The sequence below is a fragment of the Patiria miniata genome, unplaced genomic scaffold (assembly GCF_015706575.1).
Source record: "Patiria miniata isolate m_02_andy unplaced genomic scaffold, ASM1570657v1 HiC_scaffold_3, whole genome shotgun sequence".
NCBI classification, from domain to species: domain Eukaryota; kingdom Metazoa; phylum Echinodermata; class Asteroidea; order Valvatida; family Asterinidae; genus Patiria; species Patiria miniata.
This window is the reverse complement of record NW_024037069.1, coordinates 18,724,396-18,745,017: the sequence shown is the minus strand read 5'-3', so window position 1 is coordinate 18,745,017 and position 20,622 is coordinate 18,724,396. Positions and strand designations below refer to the sequence as shown.

Here is a 20,622-nt window from a genome sequence, read left to right as displayed (position 1 = left end):
ACATTTGCTAGTGTTTTTGGCCTCAGCAGTTCTGCACTATTTAGCTCAGTATATGAGCTAAATTTATGGCTCTGCTAACTTTCTGTTTACAGAACCTGTTCCACAAATGAACTATATGCACTAATCACTGCAAATAATTTACTAAGGCCCAAAGAAAAAAAATATTCGGTCTCTGGTCAGACCAAAGTTCCGGAATTGACGCGGCCACGCGGCTTTTTTTTTTTTTTTTTTGCTTTTTTTTTTTTTTCTTCTAGCTTGGATTGTACAGACAAGGTGGGGTACTATTTTGCTTTTTTGGTGTCCTCATGTACATTGGTGTCCTCCATAATTTGCCTTGGTACTTTCGATCATTTGCCTTGGTGCAATTTCCCATTCCTTGGTGCTCTTTGGTAAAAAAAATTGAGGAGGGGCGGCAATAGAGGGCGCTGTTGGAGCTATCGCGGAACATTTTGGAAAAAAAAAGATTGACGCGCATGATTAAAATTGACGCGTGCGCTGACCAGAGACCGACTTATTTTGGGGGGGGGCCTAATATCAGATGCAGGATTTATTTAAGAATAGGGATGCAATAGAATAGACCTTTACTATGCTTCCACCATTTTAGTCATGTTCCCTGTATCCAATAACAGTACTGAATGATAATGTTTTTGTGCAAAAAGGAACCGGACTATTTTCCCTTCCAGCCTCGCATTGGTTACATTGATCTGAATGGGAAAAAAATCAAACGGCTGCAACATGATAATGGTGTATATCATTCCTGCGCAAGCATTAAAACCTGCATGTTATTAAATATGCCTAAGTTAGCAAAACATTTCTTCCAATCATTCAGCAGTCCCACGCAGTTGACCCTAATTTGCTAGTTCAAGCTTGTAATTAAAAAATTCATAATTGATCATTTCATCTTCCAACCCTCACCCCACCAGATGACATTGAGGAGCCCATCCGCCATCCCCACACCGCCTCCATCATCGTCGGTGTCGGAGAGGAAGCCACCTTCCAAGTGGTCTTCAAGCCGGACGGGGCCCAGCGCTGCGAGGGGTCCATCCGAGTGACCGTCGTGGACAACCAGTACGAGGACCGGGTGGTCCAGCTGGTCGGTGAAGGGTACCAGGATGAGATCACGCTGGAGAATATACACAGCTTACCGGCCGAGGAGAACGTGGAACAGTTACTTGGGGACGACAGCCAAGTCTCAGGTATGCAATACGGTTCGTTATTAAAAACGTCATACACACGCGTGCACCACTGATTACTAGCGCCCATTGGATAAACGCTCAAGTTGCGTTAGCTTCCGGTTCCATTTGTGCTATGCTTCACCGTGTGAAGTACGCAAGGTTGAATTGAGATGACATTACACTAATGAACTGGATAGACCGATCCCTTAAGCCAGGATTCCCAGCCACTCTGGAACTCAGGGGAAACCTTGACAATGAGTTCCCATTTTTTCAAGTCAGGGAAACTCAGGGAATTTGGGAAAAACACCAAAAATCAGGAAAAACTCAGGGAATTTGACAGTGACCCAGAAGGGAAAGGCTTTCACCAGTTTTGTGTATGTGTGTCTTCTGCTGTGTGTCCAAGTTGTGTCCATTGACTGACTGGCTATGGTGATCTGATACACCGTGCCCTCTGGAGACATGTGTGCAATAGGGAACAAAAGATTGTATACGTCTCCACAGGGCAATTTCTATAGATGAATACGTCTCCACAAGGTTTTCACGAAATAGATATATGGATTTTACTCAAAAACTAGGAATTTCCAAGCTATGTTGATCAGTCGCAAATGAAAGAGTTTTAGAAAAGGGATATTAAGTCCAAACTTCAGCCAAGGAAATTAATTCCGGTTAAAATAAGAGCATTTTTAAACTACACTTTCCAACTCGAAAACTTTTAGTACACAAGAACAAAGGAATGTCTCCACAAGGATACAAATTCCAGTATGTGTTGCTTTTTAGTGTTTATGCAGTGTGAATATTACACACCTCTCCAGACAATAACAATTGGCTGAGCTGCACCACCTCTTGACTTACCAGCAACCTCGTTAAAGTGAAAATATTTCTCATGGAATTTTGGCAGTTTCTCAGGGAAATATCAGGGAAAACTCAAGGGAATTTTGTTTTCATGAAGTGGTGCTGCTGATGTTTTGACCAATAATCCATAGTTTTGTGGATGGTGAATGTGGAATTCATCAATAAGAACAAATGAAGAGAATTCGTACTTACCACGTGGTTAAGATTTCTCTGCCTTTTGTGTCCGCTGCAGCTGTGCCGTCCAATCACATCCAGTTTGGTGACTGCCACGTGGGGGAGTCCTATCAGCTGACCTTCACGATGACCAATCACAACGCCTCGGACACCGTCCGCTTCCAGTGGCCAGAGCACCCACAGCTCAAGTTCTCTCCCTCCGTCGGTCACCTGCACGGCGGCTTGTCCAAGGATATCTCCGTCACGTTCAAGACAGACGAGGCGGTGAATTTACTGGATTCCATCGTCAGCTGTAAAGTCTGCAAGATCACATTTGACAAGCCAGTCGATCAGGTAAATGCATGGATAATTTCACCTTGGTTATGAAATAATTTTACACAAACAGAAAAAAAATGACTAGGGTTGGACTTGGACTTGAACCTGGAAAATGACTAGGGTTGGACTTGGACTTGAACCTGGGACCATGCAGATCACTGTATAAATTATTTTTTGAAAAACAATTTTAGATATTGACTAATAAAGAACTAGCATAGTAGGCCTAGGTGTAGCTGGAAAAGCACTGCTATAGTAAATGGGGCCTAGGTTTAGGTCCTACTTTGTTCAGTTTTCTACTTTTTTCCCAAAGAACTAGTAAACAAGGAGCGTCAACAATATTCATATGTGTGCTAAATATTGTGTTTTTGTTTTTTGATGATGGTCAAAAGTGTACTGAATCCAATGCTCAGTTAAGTATCTAATTCTGTTCAGAACTCCACCTTGATTTTAGCATTGGTCACTGTGCATGGAGAATCTGCAAACTTCTTCAAAGTCATTCTGTACAATATGGGAAGCTTAAACGCCCTAGAGCACTTTTTTTTTCGTATTTTTAAAGGGATATTATCATTTTATTATTTTGTATTATTTATTTATTTCTGTTTAATGAAACCAAGGAATCCTCAAAAGCGCCCATAGCTATGTCAATTGCAAACTTTAAAAACCACACGCCTAATTCACTAATTTCTAAAGAAATTACTCTGGAAATGAAAATTGAAAGTTATCCACTGCAATTGAGGAATTTCATTCACTTCTCATTCCATAATCGTAGATTGCTGATTGGGACGACAGGATGCGGACTGTCAAATGGGTTGACATCCCCGTGGCATCCCTCCTCCGACCCCCGACCTCCGGCGAGGCCTCGACCAACCGACCCAAGTCCAACCAGGATGCCAAGAAAGAAGAGAAAGAAGCCAAGAAGGAGCATCGGAAGGGCGGGGCTAAGGAGAAAGAGGCGGCGAAGGAGGCCGCCTTGGAGATGGTTGATAAGGAGAAGACGGAGGAGGAGATAAGGAGAAAGATCGCTGCTGGGGAGCTGGCTGCTGAGGTGCCCAAACCTGCCAAGAAAAAGGTAAGTAAATTCTTGAGCCAATGTGGCCCATCGGACCGGTGTTTATCTCTAGTTTCCTTGGTATAAAATGACTGAGAACATTTCAGTTTCCGTAGACGGGATGACAGTCCATCGCAGGTCACTCGCCAGCTAATGCCGGTACCCATTTATACTTCTGGGTGGAGAGGGGCAAGTTGGGATAAAGTGTCTTGCCCAAGGACACAATATGTGGCCAGCAGCAGGATTGGAACACCTGACACATCTGAACTTTTTTTAAGAAGATAATTGTTTCTACTGAGGTTTTAACCGTCATTTTAAAGTGGCCTGTTTTGTCTTTGAAATGTTTTGGATTGACCAAAAACAAATGATAATGTTGACTAGCTATCAGACAAGCTTATATTTCTCTAACTTCTTGAAATTTGAAGAACGTTCTCTTTTCGAAAGTAACTATTACCCACAGTAGAAGTTATTTACAAAAATAGTGATTCCTTTGCATTGTACTATCTCTCCTTTGTAGGTTATTGAGACAGAGCCAGAGCCCGTCCACACACCCCTGGACGATACAAGCCGTGATGTTGAGCTGCGTGTCAGCGCCAATGCGGACTATGCCAAGTATAAATGCAAGACAGACTCCATCCACTTCAAGGACACGCTCATGTTCCAAACCAGACAGTTTGCGTAAGTCCGATACTTTATTCTCTGCCAATTATTTAGTAGAGTCATAACGTGAAAGCTAGTTCTGACTTAAGGCAAGTTTTCATCACCGTCACCAGAAACATAATGATGGTGAAAAGGAAAGCAGATAATTTTGTGTAGGTGTCACAATTATTGGTGGATCAATATGTAAAGGTTATGGGCAATTTTAGTGTTATGGAAGAAAATGCAATGTCCCTGGCAGAGGTTTAAGAGCTCAGCCTTTTAAACCTGAAAATGTAGTTTTTCAAATCTTATAAATTCATCTTACACATTTAGTAATTGTCAAAGAGATTACAGACTAAAAGTTTTGGATCATTTCTCCAACTCATTAATTAGATATCATGGTTAATTGGCTCTGTCACGGACATAACATTTTCTTCCATAATGTTAGAATTGCCCTCACATACATTAATTTGACTAGATAATTTTTTTGCAAGAATCTATCAAGTTAAGGCAAAAATCATTCATGAAAATGTCAATTTTTCACTTTTTCTGGGCACAAACGACAGCACTTTACAATAGTAGTTCTAGAAATAGCATAGTATTAGTAATAATTGTCATGGGCATCGCCAGGATTTTTTTCTAGAGGGGGGCAAAACATATTTTTCCCAAAAAATTCTTGTATTTCTCAACATATTCTCGATTTATCAGTTTTAGAGGGGGCAAGGACATTCCCCCCCCCCCCCCACCCATTAAATTTACACCACTATGACTTCGCGCCTCTTTTTTTTTTTTTTTTTTTCTCCTTTTTTTTCTTCCTTTTTTTTGGTCTCCCCCCTCGCAACGCCCATGATAATTGTCCATTTTGACAGAATTACAGACATAACAATTCTTCAATCTGGCATTTTGGTGGAATTTATGAACGTCTTTTTTTATTCATCACCTTGAGGAAGTGAGAAAGCATCTATTGCTACTTTTCCGGTTACACTACTCATAACCCTTATTTTCTCATGAACCTTGTCCCTTTCTACAGGTTCCAGCTCACCAACAAGGGCACCGTCCAGCTCTCCTACAACTGGCAGGTCGTCATGGAAGAAGAGATCCTGCGACGCAAGTCCGTCAGCTTTGCCGACGAGGACCAGCTACGCTTACCCTCACGCTGTAGCACGGCGCTCAGCGGTACCGAATCCCTAGACGTCTACCCGTTCACCGTCATCCCAGACATGGGTACTGTCGGTGTCGGCAAGAAGCAGAACTTCGTGGTTAAGTTCTCGCCGCTGGACATGCATGACTTTGAAGGGCGTATCATCTGCAGGTTGGTAGCACATTGTTTTCTGAAATTTGGGAATTTTGGATGATGACTTAGGTACACAGTGAAAATTTGTAGATGATTTGCTTTTCTACTGGTTTGTAAAGAACTATTAATTCTTTTTGGTTAGTTCATTTTATTGTGCCAAGTACAACACCGCAGTAGGTGGAGGATATGCTTGTATACAAGGATTAAAAATTGAAACAAAACTTTGGCTGTTAGGAGAAGCAGGCCTCACAGCAAAACCTTAAAAACCTCTCAAACCTATACAGAGCTATATTTCAACGTCGGAGCCTATTTTCTTGTTAAAGTAACCTATAAATAACCTATATAAACCTATGTTTTTATTCTGACACACATTTTCAATATTTGTTTAAAGATAATTTTAATTATTAATTTGAAAAGTGTTTCAGAATTTGGCGGTTTGCGTAAAATTAGTAACTTTATCTAGTGGGGAAAACTTGAGGTAAGCAATTCGCAATACTTCTGCTACCTCATGCTGAAAATGTTGCACAGTTTTGAATCTGGAACCCATAAATGCCTATTTTTAGGCGCTTGGAAAACCTTTAAAAACTAACAAAACCTATTGAAAAAACTATATTGCTGAAGAAGAGCACTGTGAGGCCTGAGTGATTTTTTTTGAAGTGGTGAAGTTTTTTATGTTTTTTTTTAAACTGGAAATGATTTTTATTGGGGCCTTTTCACTGAGCGGTTCAGCACAGAAATGTACTAAGCGTAGATAATATTTGCTTTGCAGAAGCACATTACCAGCCAATATGTCATGTAATTGATATTTCTTGTGACTGGTACCCAACTGCTTTGTGCTTAGAATATAAATTTGCTAAGCAGTATATTCTAACACGCAGCTATATGATAAAAGGCCAAGCTTGCAGCATGATCTGCTAAAAATTATAAAGATTTATCGTTTTCATATTATTTGGATTAAGAAAGTTTACTTATTTTGTCTATGGTGTAGGATCCCCAATCTTGAAGAAGGTAAACAGGGCCCAGTCATCGCGGTCCGCGGCCGCAGTCTCATGCCCTACTGCCACTTCGAACTGGAGGACTCCGACTACATCACCGGTTCTCGTCGCAACCCGGAACTCCGCGGTCCGGGCGGGGCCCCGCCGGGCGCCACCCTAGACCCCAACACCCGGGTCATCGAGTTCAGCTCCGTCGGAGTCCAGGTGCGGAACCGGCGAGGTTTCTACATCATCAATCCCACAAACACCCAGTATTCGTTCGTCTGGAGTTGCGAGGACGAGGAGGACCCCAAGAAAATGAAGCAGTTCAGCTGCGTGACGACGAAAGGGTTCGTCGCACCAGGCAAGAAAACGGAGGTAAATTTTTTTGTTTATATCAATTATGGTTAAATTACACTTGTTCCAGACGTGTTTTGAGTCGCACCAATCCAAATAATGTTAGGAGCAACTTCAGTCAACCCTAATGTATTTTGGTGTCAGACTGGGGAACTTTTTAAAGTGATTTTCTGGTTTATACTGGCGTTTCAAATAATATAGGAAAGGAACTCAGCTCGACTCAATTAGATTTTTGGTTTTAGATGCCCAGGGTATCTTTATGTATTAATTTTCCATTGACTAGGTCCTGGAGTCAGTCTGAACGACTGCAGTGATCAGTCTTTCGTGTTTTGTCGCTCCTAACTGTTTCAAATGTCAAACTGATTTCAAATCTTAGAAATAATTTGATTCGGCGTAAAATCAATCTGAAACGGTCATTGTTTTACATGATTCCCTATTGTGAATGGTTGTGTACAACGCAAGCATTGTCATCTAAACCTACCACATTTTATCATCATAATTTTAAAGTTGTATAAAGAAATTGACTGGAGCAGGGTTTGAACCTGTGACCTCTGGCTTTCCATCCGGTGATCTACCAACTGAGCTATCTAGCTTTGTGTTAGTGGTTAGCATTGTGTCAATGTCTTTGTTCATGGGGCGCTAGTTAGAAGCCATAAACCTGTATGTAACATGTAGCCAGGGATCACGCCTTAAGTCACGATGCTAGCAACATTAGCACTGCTGCAAACCCGAGAAGTAGCAAACGGGGATCACTCAGAGAGGATATAGCTTTATCGTCGTGATTATTTGTAACATCTGACTTGACTTGTGATTGACTTGATTACAACTTCTTTAAGATATGTTTCCGTTTTTCCTCCATTATTTCAGATCAGTTTTGAGTTCACTCCATCCCAGCTGGGCGTCGTGGAATCCTTCTGGCGGTTCACCATACCTGAGCAGAATATCCTGGTCCCGTTCCTCCTAGTGGGTGACGCTAAAGAGCCTGCGGTGGCCACCGACCGATCCCACATCAACTTCAAGTCTCTGCTTCTAGGTGAGTCCAGTTATCTTTATTTCCAACCATTCCTTTATGATTTGTTTACTTAAATCAAAAGTCATGTCAACACTGATTACCAGCCTAGTTGGAATTCAAACTTCCTTTTTTCAGCAGAAATGGAAATATTCATTATAGAAGGGCCTCCAACATTTAGAATGTTACTTTTTCTTTACAGTCAACCAATGAATATTCAAACATTGAATCATTTTATCAATGATTTATCGTCACATTTTATTCTTTTGCCACCACAGGCAACACAGCCAGCGAGCGAGTCCAGCTTATCAACAATGAGAGTCGACCTTTCACCTTTGACATCTCGGAGGCGTCATGTCACTCGGAAGCCTTCTCCTCAGAACTGAATGTCACTCCCAAGGATGGCGTCATTCCTCCATTTGGCAGGTGAAAAAAAGAAGCACATTGCCACATTTGGGTCTTTTTTTTCCAGATATCCAGAAGTTTAAGCCCTAGTCAAGCAATGTTGGAATCTAAGACCGAATTCTTTGACCATCAACAGTAATTTCAAATTGGACGTCATAAGGTATTCGCTGTGAAATTTTAGCGGGAGTTGAATTAGCAATTTGCAGTGCGAATTGAAAGAGGAGCCACATTACACTTGTAGCATTCCTGCTTGGAGATTCCGCTGACATTTTAATAAGCAATTCCTCAACTTTCACGACCGATCATAATTGAGATTTATCATTCCAATTTCTACCCAGGATACCCATTGACGTCTCCTTCACCCCCCACGAGGAGAAAGTAGTCAACTTCAACGTAGAGATAAACATCAAGAAGAAGACGTTGCCCATCTACCTGAACGTCAAGGCAGAGGGATACTCCATGAACGCCAAGGTGTTGTGTGAGGACTCGACGGGCAAGAACGTCCCCCTGTCATGCAGGGGGATAAACGAGATCAACTTTGGAGAGGTAAAGGTCAAAAATGGAGAACAATTTACCTGTTTGGACTGTTGAATTTGTGGACAAGCCCAAACAGAATCTGTAAACTTCACAATGAAAGTGAAGATTTTGAGCAAATATACTCAGTACTTGTGGCCCTAAATTTTGCCGAGTGCCCTTATATTAAGTAAATAAATTTGTGAGTTTTCACATGTCAAATTTTTTGACATAAAAACCTATCTAGTCCCCTGATCACCTTGCAAAGGGTACGAAAAAAGAAAGATTTTCTGTACTCCTTTAAAATAAGTCATTACAGAAATCATAAATTAAATGTTAGATTTTCCCCTTTATCGTCAAAATCCTGTTTAAAACTGTTCATTATTCCGTCTCGTAGGTGGAAGTGAACGAGAAAGCCGTGCGGTCCATCTTCATCGTCAACTCCGGCAAGTTCAACTTTGACTTTGAGTGGACCCTGAAGGAGCGCGCCGGCAAGGCGGTCAAGATGGTGACTATCTCCCCTGAGAGCGGCCTGGTGCCTTGCAACGACCGCAAACGCTGCGTGCTGGCATTCAAACCGCCTCACAAGACCTCCCTGCGGGGCTGCGAGCTCCTACTCAAGGTAGATGCTCTCACACTCAAGACACAAACAAGCACATTCCCAAGACATATGCACACTTACACCTTGATTTTATTACTTTTCGCTAATGAAACCAAAGGTTCATCAAACTCAGTGGCGCACCCAGGATTTGGCTTTGGGGGGGGGGGCTCACAATGTTTTGTTTCAAATTTTGTATAAGTTTAAATTTAAAAAAAAAATGTTGCCCAAAATTTTTGGCCGCAGAAAAAATTGGTGTTTTTTTTTTTGGGGGGGGGGGGGACTATTTTGACGTTGGTGGCGCCACTTACACCCCTATTATACTACTCAAAAATAGGCCACATACATATCACCAAGGTCAAATCGTGGAAATTAATAACAAAAAATTACCCCCCAAAAATTGACAACCTCTTGGGGGGGGGGGCGAATTCAAGAACTTTTACATCTTAGTTTTCCAATGAAGGTCCTAGAAGTGTATTTATAGTGGTCAGCTGGGGTTTGTTGGTGGACCATATGAAGTGCCCTTCTCAAAAAAACAAAAAATTGTTCAGAGAAGAATCAAAGTTAACACCTTGGTTATTCTCGGAACCAATTAACATTTATAGAGAAAGTTACTTCACATGGTGTATTCATAACATTTTTCCTAAATTGATGTAACCTTCCCCCCTTTCCTTTCATCAGGTAACCAACGGTCCCACCTACCAGATAGTCCTAGCTGGTCAGGGCGTGGCCCCTGGTCTACATTTCTCCTTCACCAAGTATGACTTTGGACCGTGCTTCATCCACCGCGCTGGCATGCCCACTCTGTCCAATGTGCTGACGGTGACCAATAGGGATTCAAAGGCTATCAGGTAAGAAAAATATTTTTGTTTGGATGCTTGAATTTTCTAAAATTGAAGACTCAGTGCACAAGCACCCTCTCATCGGCAGTGTTGTAGTCCATCACAAGTCCTCACAAGTCCTCACAAGTCCTCACAAGCCCATCACAAACCCATCACAAGCCCATCACAAGTCCTCACAAGTCCTCACAAGTCCTCACAATTCCATCACAAGTCCATCCCAAGTCCATCACAAGTCCATCCCAAGTCCATCACAAGTCCATCACAATTCCATCACAAGTCCATCACAAGTCCATCACAAGTCCGTCACAAGTCCATCACAAGTCCATCACAAGTCCATCACAAGTCCTCACAAGTCCTCACAATTCCATCACAAGTCCATCACAAGTCCATCACAAGTCCATCACCAGTCCATCACAAGTCCATCACAAGTCCCTCACAATTCCATCACAAGTCCATCACAAGTCCTCACAAGTCCATCACAAGTCCTCACAAGTCCATCACAAGTCCATCACAAGTCCTCACAATTCCATCACAGGTCCTCACAAGTCCATCACAAGTCCTCACAATTCCATCACAGGTCCTCACAAGTCCATCCCAAGCTTTCACAAGTCATTACACGTCCATCACAAAAAAATCCCCCCAATTTTTTTCTTCATTTTTTTCCACTAAGGCCTGTGCCCAGTTCCATTTCATTTTGCCCAGAACACCTCACATTTTGGCTAAAACCTGTTTCTGCTTAGGAAGTGTATTCCGTGCTAAGCACTTAATCTCAATGAAATGTGGTCTGTTTGTTTGTCACAGCGTTGATTGCCTGTATACCAGTACCTCCCATCTTGAGGTCCAGTTCTCAGCCTGCGTCTTACAGCCTGGTGACAGCCGTGAGGTCCAGCTAACCTTCTACCCAAGGGAGGCCATCAAATACAGGGAGCTGGTTGTCTTTGAGGTCAACGGGTTGTCCAGGACTCAGGTATGGAGGCTGTTGGTTCGATAGTCTCATATTACTTGACCGACGTCGGTTTGTGTACATTTTTCACTGTGTTTGGGACCGTGTTTGACAGCTACCCTGGTCACCAAAGTTGTATTGTAATTGATTGACAGGTCGAAAATTGAAGACAATATGAAAATATGTTTCCTTGAACCCCCGTGCACTATTGTACACTCATATAGTCTCTGCTAGTATATGGCAGAACTTCGCAATGACGTTCTGTCAATGTAGTTTGTAGTTCTCCCTTGCATGTTTTTTTTTAAAGTGAGAACCATCTTAGGTTTGCACCAGAAACACTAAAATCTTCAAAGTTTCAAACAGACTGATTGAGGACAAAAACTGATATGAAGAATATTGTTTGTAATTAATTGTTTTAAATCATCGCATCTAATTTTAAAGAAAATTAAGATTGGGTAAACATAGCAATGGATATAAATAGGATTCCCCCCCCCCCCCAAAAAAAAACCCAAATAAAATAAAACAATTATAACACCCTGAATCAAAATTCCATCAAATGTTATTCAGAGAAAAGTTCGTGGTTCTAAAAAATGGTTTGTATTAAAGAAGTCTTCATCTTTTGTTTCTTCAAAATTATATATTTAACCAAAGCCTTGGATCTTATTTTCAAATTCTAGGTGGAGATCCTTGGCGAGGGTACTGAGATGCGAGTCGAGGTGGCCAACCCAAAAGACAAACTGGTCAACTTTGGCGCCCTGCGCGTCGGCGAGGCGGTCAAGCGTACCGTCCCGGTCATCAACAACAGCCCGGCCCCGCTGTCCTTCACTGTGGTCATCACGCCACTCAGTCCGATCCTCCAACAGCTACCCCAGGTCCTGTCCCTGGCTCCCACCAAAGAGATCCATCTCAAACCAAAAGGAGGCACTTGTAATCTTGACTTGGTCTTCACGCCCAAGTGTCGGATCCCACAGTTCACAGAGGAGGTAATTCTAGTGATGGTGTTTATCTTTTTAGATTGGCACTTTACTTCCAACTTTTGTGATCCTGGTTCGAATCCTGCTAAGATTCTTAATGAGATTAGTTTCTCACCCCACCCCCACCTTGATTCCATAGCTATTCATTCAATATTAATTCAGTGGCATTCTCCTTATACACCAAAAAAACTTGGTTGTGAAGTTTACATTAGTGGTTCTTTTTCGCACCATCCGAGTCTTGTGACCCAGGTTCAAATCCTAACTTGTACAACATTCGGATTATTTTCTTCACTTCCTACATGAAGTGACATTACCTTAGAACTGAGACATTACCTTAAAATCCTCTTGGGTTATCCTCGCATCTAAAAAAGAACTGCAGTTTCCTTTTTGGATTTCTGTAAGAGAATGCAGCACAGTTGTGGAAGTTACTCTCATGATTCCATAGCTCATTGCAGCGTTGTAGTCGAGTCAGAAGTTCAGTAAGAAGTTCAGTCACAACAAACTCACAAGTCCATTCACAAGTCCATTTACAAGTAACAGGGGATCCCCAGTAACAAATGAATGCCCTTTGTCACTGTACATTTGAATAGCTTGTGCCTTGACGTAGATCTGGATGACTTGTGATTGACTTATGATGACTTGTGGTGCACTGGTGAGGACTTGTGAAAGAAATTTTGTATTGTCTTATACTCTGCAGTCTTGATATAATTCTGCTTGTATTCACATTCTTAACCTCTTTTCCAGGTGATGCTTGAGTGTGCTGGCCTGTCCCAACCACTGTTTGTAGTGACAGGCTCCTGCCAGGGGATCGACATCAGTCTGGATCAGGAGTCTATCCCCTTTGGAGCCGTGGTCCAGCGCAGTAGCACCACACGCAAGCTGCTCATGTACAACACTGGCGACATAGGAGCAGGGTAAAAAATAGCTCCCCAAAACCTCGTAAATTTGTCTTAAAGACCCAGAAAATTTTGCACAAAAACTGCAGTTGATGCAGGCTTACTATATTGCCAGCAATTTTTGTCCTCTAGTTCATCCATCACATGGCTGTACAGTCGTAAAATAACCGTCAAATTTATCTTGGAACTCTTTTGTATCAAAATCTACTCATTTTAATTGAGACAAAGTTCCTGAGTATTTTGTAAGGATGCCTAAAAAGTGGCAGATTGGTCAGCATCAAGTTTAATCAGAAATCAGTACTTTGATATGGCATGCAAGCGGGGAACTAGACCAACATGGCGGCAGCAGGTTTATTGGCAAGTGTATGGACAATTCCCCGTAACACAAATACATATACCACATATTTTGTCAATCAGAACATTTCCAAATGTTTTGGTTTTGGTAATTGCTCTTTTGCATTCCATTGGTAATTTTGAAACTCAAACCAGATTAAAATCACAGAGTTTAACTAAATTCTATGTAAGGCTTGAAGTTTGGTTTCTTTTCTTCCCAGTTTCAAGTGGAACGTAGAGAAGTTTGCCCCCGATTTCTCCATCAGTCCCACCGAGGGCTACGTCTCCCCTGGCATGACTGTGCCCTTTGAAGTCACTTTCTTCCCCAAGGACCTGAGCCAAGACATCCGCTATGATGTGAGTCACATGCTTTGGTTTCACTGACCTGTTGGAAGAAAAACTTGCTTGGAACATTTGCTTTCTGAAGCAAAAAGTAGAACCAATCACAAAGTTCTTAAATACAAAAAGGAAGGGCTTCACCAATTAGAGGAATAGTGAGGGTGAATTTTCAGTAGAAACGGTGGGAATTTACCCATTCCTCTATAAAAATCAATATAATTTCATCAGTGTTTACCTTGAAGGCTGGAGCCAGAAACACTATGTGGGTTTTGGATATTTTGTGGTTACAGCAAATGGTGTTCTAGGGACAGATAAAAACTTGCTCTCTACCCCCATCGTCAATCCCCCTTCCCCCCCCCCCCCCCCAAAAAAATAAAATTTGAAAATTAAGATGTCTATTTTCAATAAACAATAGTTTTTCTTTCTGATAGATTTCGTTCAACTCAAGTCAATTTGTTGTAAATTGTATAAATGTCTTTGGGTAAATAAAAGTGAATTCCTTCCCCCTAATTTATTTATTGATATAAAGTTGCAACAAAACAACTCTGGATTTTCCTCAACAAAGTTTTGGTGCAACCTTTATTTTCCATCTAACAGAAGCTGCGTTGCCACATTGAGGGCGGTCGCCCGTTACGCCTAGTCCTGACCGGCATGTGCGTGGGCAGCCAGCCCCAGAAGGAAGTCCTACACTTCAACACCCACGTCCGTGTGAAGGACACGCGCTCCCTGACCCTGCACAACCGCACCAATCAACGCTGGGAGTTACGGCCGGTCATCGAGGGGGAGCACTGGACCGGGGCGGATACTATCATGCTGGAACCCCAGCAGAGTAAACCGTTTGAGATGACGTATAGGCCGCTGATCATGACGGCCGAAGGAAAGAAGCATACAGTGAGTACGGTAGACGATGAATTTCCACAGTAGGCTCAGGTGACAAGCTACAAAGAGAGATTTAGGCTGGACTCATGAACGCATTACCACTGTATGCCTGACAGTCACATGAAGACTATTCCGTTTTTGCACATTCTGTTGAAAATTATCCTACATGTGTCTTGCCATTGCTGCGTGAACCAGCGTGCATTTGATATCCACACTCTGAGCCATGCAGTTCTATCTACTGTTTTCTGTTTCTGGTCGACTACGTAATTGTGTTTTTGGGTGCAATGCTAGTTTTCTTACCTTTAATTTATTGCTGCAATTTTTGGTTCCAATTCTAGAAGGGACAGTATTCGTTACCTCACCCATAGCAGTCATTGTTGTTCCCATGCTATACAGGGAACAGTATTCTTTGCCTCACCCATCGCATCATCTTGTTCCCCATTCCTGCAGGGGCGAACATTCTTTGGCACATGTAACATCAAAAAAAAAATTTTCAAATTCCCACAGGGGACACTGTTCTTGCCTCATCCATCACATAAACTTTTGTTCCCATTTCTGCAGGGGACAGTATTTGTTGCCACACCTAACATCGAGTTTTGCTCCCATTCCCACAGGAAACTACTTTTCTTTGCCTCACCTTTGACAGTGATATTTTGTTGCCATTCACTTACAGTGGACAGTATTCTTGTCTCACCCATCTCATCAACATTTGTTCTCATTCCTACAGGGGACAGTATTCTTTGCCTTACCAGACGGCTCCGGCCTCCTGTACAATCTTACAGGCGTATCGGAACCCCCTAAGGCAGCAGGTAGCGTCACTAGAGAGGTGCCTAGTAAGACGTACTACACGGAGCTATTGTCTGTCTCAAACTGGCTCAAGAGACCACAGAGGTAAGTTCAAGGAAATTGAGGCAATTCCGAAACTATGACTTTGTTTCCAGGTGTGGCTTCATCTGTGGCTTTATCTGTGGCTTTGGAATCGATTAGAAGCCTTTAATATGGAAATTCTGTAATCAATTGTCTCATATAAGATTTAACAAAACATGGGTCTATATTGATCAAGTCCCCCAAGTTAGGGACCTTTAAATCCAAAGCTGGAGACAGAGCCGAGGTTTCAAATACCTCAATGGACTGGTGTAGGAAATATGTGTGAGCTGTCAAAGAGTATATGCTGTGTTGTGAAACAGGGTTCCAGAGCTACGACTATGTCTATTTTCAGCATGTGTGCATGTAGTTGTGATTGTCGAAGACCTAGACAACAGATCTAGAGAAGAGCTACCGAAGCAGCGTTATATAAAGAGTTTTTGCTTTACCAGCCTATAGTCCTTTGACTGACTGACTGACTGACTAACTCCCCCACTCACTGAGTATAAATAATATCCTAACTTGAGACTTTTGCCACCAGCTCAGTTAGGCAAGTCTAGTCTTTTTTTTTATTGATTGTTGGACTTTTCTTCCCATTTCTCCAGATTCAAGGTAGTGATTGAGATGATGAAACCAGACAAATTAGACACGGCTACCACGCTGAAGGGACTGGACTACATCGACGTGCCGGGCCACAGCAAGAGAGACTACAAACTCAACTTCTTCTGTCATAAGGAGGCATCTTACTCTGCCAAGGTAAGGAAGTTTCAAGAAATTGGGCCGAAAGAGGAACAGTTAAATGTAAAGATGTAGGATCATAACACACTTTAAATCATGATTGCTTGGCTAACAGCCATTCCTGAATCCACTTCAACTCATGAGGAACACACACAGCCATCTTATTCAGCCTTCATTTGAAGATTTCATTATTGTGTCAAATAATACATTTTTTGTCCCCTGTTTATGACTAGATTACCATAATATTGACAGAATATTTAAATAATAATGTGGTGCTAATATGGCACTTACCAATGTCTTAAAATGCTTCACAATTATTACCCCTTTTCATCTGTCCATGAGACCGTTTTTCAGCAGCAGCTTGAGATCAGCCCAATCTGGTCTCAACCCATGAGGTACCATTTACACTCCTGGGTGGAGATGGGCAATTGTAGTGAAGTATCTTGCCCAAGAACACAAGCAATATGTAACCTATGAAGATTTAAACCCATGCACCATGGCACGTGAGTTGGACACTATAACAAGTGGACCACATCACTCCTCTAAGCATCTGTGTTTCTTTCAGGTTATCTTCCGCAATGAGGTATCCAACGAGTTCCAGTTCTACTACGTGACCTTCAAGAGCACCGCCCCAGGCATCATCGACACCATCGAGATGACCACGCCGGTCCGCCTGAGCACCTCTCACACCATCTCCTTGGACAATCCTCTCAGCATGCCTGTCACCTTCACTACAAACTGCCCTGTCACTGATATCATGCTGCCACCACAGCTGGTGGTCCCTCCGCAGTCAGAGGTAGGGCAAATGAAGCTTAAATAAGAAAGTTTCAGTGTTGTTATTAAGATGCTAGGCAAATTATTGAAAAATATAGCAGTTGAGCCCCCCCCCCCCCTCTCCCGCCAAAAAGTCATCAGCTTTTGTGAGTGACATTTCTCAAGACTTTTGCTACTTTTAAGCAAAGCATTCTGGAAATGTTCCAATTATTGATTGATAATTGATTGATCACCACCCTCTGTTTTGACTGTACATGTACCCCTATATAAACCTTGTATGATGATGCCCCTCTTCATTGCATCTGATGAAGAAGTTGTAGCTACGAAAGCGTATGCACACTTTCACTCTAGTTGGTCATTTAAAGTGCTACCTTACTTTTTTATAAAATTCTAATAATTATGTGGAAAATTGTCATTTTTCCAAACATAATTTCAGCGCTTCAAAAACCTCTTTACTTCAAATAATTTAATTTTGAAGGATTTTTGCCCTTAAATTTGAAAGCCAATGACTAGAAAACACACTGGTTGAGTTTATAAGACTCACTTTCACGACTAGATCAATGGGGAAAAAATGGAAAGCGAATTTAAAGTTTATAAAAATAAAAATTTAGTTGTCACTCTTAGTCCCAGAGACAAATTGAAAACTTAATACATGTAATTATGAATTCTGCAAGCTCAAGGAAAAAAGGTTTTTGTTTTGTTCCATTGAATTCAGTAAGGTGTCTTTAAGACCCTAGTTCTTGAGTAAATTAATCTTTATCGACAGATTTCTTCAAATGACCAATATTTTTCCTCCCCAACACCAGGGCTCTCTGAGCTTTGAGTTCCTGCCTCTCAAGACTGGTGTGACCAACAGCAAGTTACAGCTAAGCAGCGCCGAGCTGGGCATGTTCCAATATGACCTGCTGCTGACAGCAACTGCAGCAGGGCCGGAGAAGGCTGTATACCTCAGGGCGCCGCTGGGGGGTAATCAGCAACAGACGGCGAGGTTCGTCAACTTTGCCAAGATCAAGACAGAATACACTTGCAAGGTAAGTCATTGTTTGAAGTCAATTCTTGAGACGTGAAATTTTACTTCAATCCATGATTATGCAATGAAGTGTGTAATAAAGTCATATTAGAATATTAGAAAATCTTGTTTACAAATAATATATTGTAGCCATCAAAATAATGTCTTTTACTTCGCATTGGGTTATGTCGCTTCCTGGTCTGGTGTGTTGAGCTCAATATTACGTGGGTTATTCTGCATTTTGTGGGTTCAAGTCCAACCTAAGGGGGTTCAAGAATTTGTGTCCTTGGGCAAGGCGCTTTGTCATAACAGCTTCTCCCAACCCAGGGGTACTTGCTAGGGCAGAAATGGCTGTGAGTTTGAATTAGCTCTTTGCCCCTGAAATGGCAACATTGAGCTGTTCCCTACTTGGTACTTGGTTGTTTTCCACCAGACTTCACGAGGGCATATAACTAGGAATATAACTAAGGCGCAGAGATAGTGCAAGGAAATTTTCTTGGCTTGCTGATCAGGAAAAATAATGCAGCACCTTGAGTGGCGATAGTGGCAGATATATGCACTTTTTGAAATTTTCATTATCATCCATATCACGTCATTTAACAGGTTGATAACAGTGACTTCCATTCTGACAAGAACCTGACCGCAGCCCCTGGCTCCAGCGGTGGCTCCGAAGTCAGCATCGACATCACCTTTGAACCATCTCGCCTCGGGGAAACCCGTGGCACCCTCACCGTGACCTCCAGCGTGGGCGGAGAGTACACCTTCCCCCTCTTCGGCACTTGCATCCCGCCCAAACCCCAGGGCCCGTACACCATCAAAGCCAACTCGACCACCTCCATCCCGTTCCGGAATATCTTCCCCCACACCACGGCCTTCACCTTCCAGGTCGACAATCCGGCGTTCTCCTGCAAACCCGGCGAGAGCATCCGAGGCAAGAAGCAGCATAACATCATCGTTGGGTACGACGGCAACCCGGACCCTACCAAGGCGCCCAGGATGGGTAAGCTGGTGGTGACGTGCCCGCGGTCGGCCGGTGGGAACGCTAACGTGGCTTGGACCTTCTACTTGAAAGGAATTACTCCGTGAGATATGTATCGATCTTGCTTGTGTGGTTTTCTGTAAGTAATGTATGTGATGTGGATATTAAGTTGTTGGTAATAATAAAAGGATATGAAGTTTGTAATAATATTATTAAAAAAACTAGATGCTATCATTTTTCAGCTTTGCTCGACTTAGGATATTAGTGCTTACGTTTTTTTTTCCAGTCTTTGAAGACTTTAACATATGTATATGTATGTAAGTTAGTGTTCACTAATTTTTAATTAATTAATAAATAAATAACGAGTTGAGAATCTGACTTTATGTTTACTACTAAGCGTAGTTATTCTTTGATGAGTATTATTTTAAAGTGTAGTGAATAAACTTGGTGTATGATATCGCTTGAAGTACGCTGTGTTTCTTTATGTAAAAGTACAGTATTGCATTATGTAAAAATATACCACCTAACTTGTAAATATTTGATACAATTCTTCTGATTCTGGAACCAAATGAATTGAAAGGGCACCTCTTAAATCTTGTGTTGAACTAATATTGTTAAAATGTTCAGAGAATATTCATTTTTGTAACACCTCCACCCACAGATTCCGTGTCTTGATTGGCCGAGAGCGAGTCACATGGTACTTTCTATTTTTGCTATCTTTCAGGGCACGGCCAAAAGTACTATACCCATAGCAACCAAAGAACTATACCCGTAGCAACCAAAGTACTACACGCACTTTGTGCAAAATGCATAGGGGTACTTCGTTGCGCGTATTGTTTCCAAGCACGAGCGCTACAGAGCTGGGTTCAAACATTTCGTGAAGGGGTAGTTAGAAAAAGTGCAAGTTAATTTATAACTAATTTTGTATTCAAATAGAAGTAAATTTTCATTGTATTCAGATTAAATTAATCAGTTATCGCTTAAAATCAAGCAGAATCTGTGGGAGAGGTGTTATAAAACAAATATTGACTGCTTTATCTCGTGGTGTAGTAAAACTACGGTGATCCATGGAGCATTCTATTTTCCCTCGGCTTCGCCTCGGGAAAAATAGAATGCTTCATGGATCACCTCGGGAGGCTAGTTTTACTACACCACTCGACGCAGTCAATATTTGTATAATATTGCTGTTTTAATGACAAATTTCATCCGTCCAAAAAAAAAATGCGTTTGTATTAGTATCTGTCCAAATTCACTGCTCAATTCATTGAGCATTTGTTCTGTATAAATGATCGAATGATTCCAAAATTAAAATATGCAAACTAGATCGTAAAACCAAAATTTGATATTTCCGTCCAATTAAAACCATTCCATCCATTGTTTCAGTTTGTACATAGAAATGATTCAACACTTTTCTACGTGGTTTTTGAGTTTTACTATATTTTGTTTGGTCACTGTGTGAAACAAAGGAAAATAAAAGAGTGCTATGAAGTTATCGCATAAACAAGTTTTGGTTTGTTCATTGAAGTTGTTTCATAATTTGTATTTTTTAATACTGAGTTTATAGTAAATGCCTGTACTTTTTGTCATTTTTTTTGGTAACGAACAGACAAACAGGCAGCTGAGCTGCACCCAAACAAACAGACAGACAGACCAAACAATAACAGAAAAAAAAACTACTCGGGATTCAATAGGATTTATT

General features: G+C 41.7%; 1 protein-coding gene across 1 annotated transcript in view; it reads left to right on the top strand.

The window, feature by feature from the left end:
* LOC119737363 (hydrocephalus-inducing protein homolog) overlaps positions 1 to 19,304 on the top strand; it is a 73,319-nt gene extending 54,015 nt beyond the window's left edge. Inside the window, exons 65-85 of the mRNA XM_038211667.1 lie at positions 924 to 1,196; positions 2,260 to 2,534; positions 3,286 to 3,585; positions 4,082 to 4,242; positions 5,234 to 5,515; positions 6,486 to 6,849; positions 7,696 to 7,861; positions 8,116 to 8,263; positions 8,581 to 8,788; positions 9,153 to 9,377; positions 10,035 to 10,204; positions 10,997 to 11,162; positions 11,816 to 12,121; positions 12,857 to 13,026; positions 13,563 to 13,698; positions 14,278 to 14,571; positions 15,287 to 15,450; positions 16,029 to 16,179; positions 16,727 to 16,957; positions 17,742 to 17,966; positions 18,548 to 19,304. Coding sequence (XP_038067595.1) covers positions 924 to 1,196; positions 2,260 to 2,534; positions 3,286 to 3,585; positions 4,082 to 4,242; positions 5,234 to 5,515; positions 6,486 to 6,849; positions 7,696 to 7,861; positions 8,116 to 8,263; positions 8,581 to 8,788; positions 9,153 to 9,377; positions 10,035 to 10,204; positions 10,997 to 11,162; positions 11,816 to 12,121; positions 12,857 to 13,026; positions 13,563 to 13,698; positions 14,278 to 14,571; positions 15,287 to 15,450; positions 16,029 to 16,179; positions 16,727 to 16,957; positions 17,742 to 17,966; positions 18,548 to 19,030 — 4,898 coding nt within the window. The 3' untranslated portion in view covers positions 19,031 to 19,304. The remainder of the gene's footprint in view (positions 1 to 923; positions 1,197 to 2,259; positions 2,535 to 3,285; positions 3,586 to 4,081; positions 4,243 to 5,233; positions 5,516 to 6,485; positions 6,850 to 7,695; positions 7,862 to 8,115; positions 8,264 to 8,580; positions 8,789 to 9,152; positions 9,378 to 10,034; positions 10,205 to 10,996; positions 11,163 to 11,815; positions 12,122 to 12,856; positions 13,027 to 13,562; positions 13,699 to 14,277; positions 14,572 to 15,286; positions 15,451 to 16,028; positions 16,180 to 16,726; positions 16,958 to 17,741; positions 17,967 to 18,547) is intronic.
* Positions 19,305 to 20,622: the final 1,318 nt, after the last annotated feature.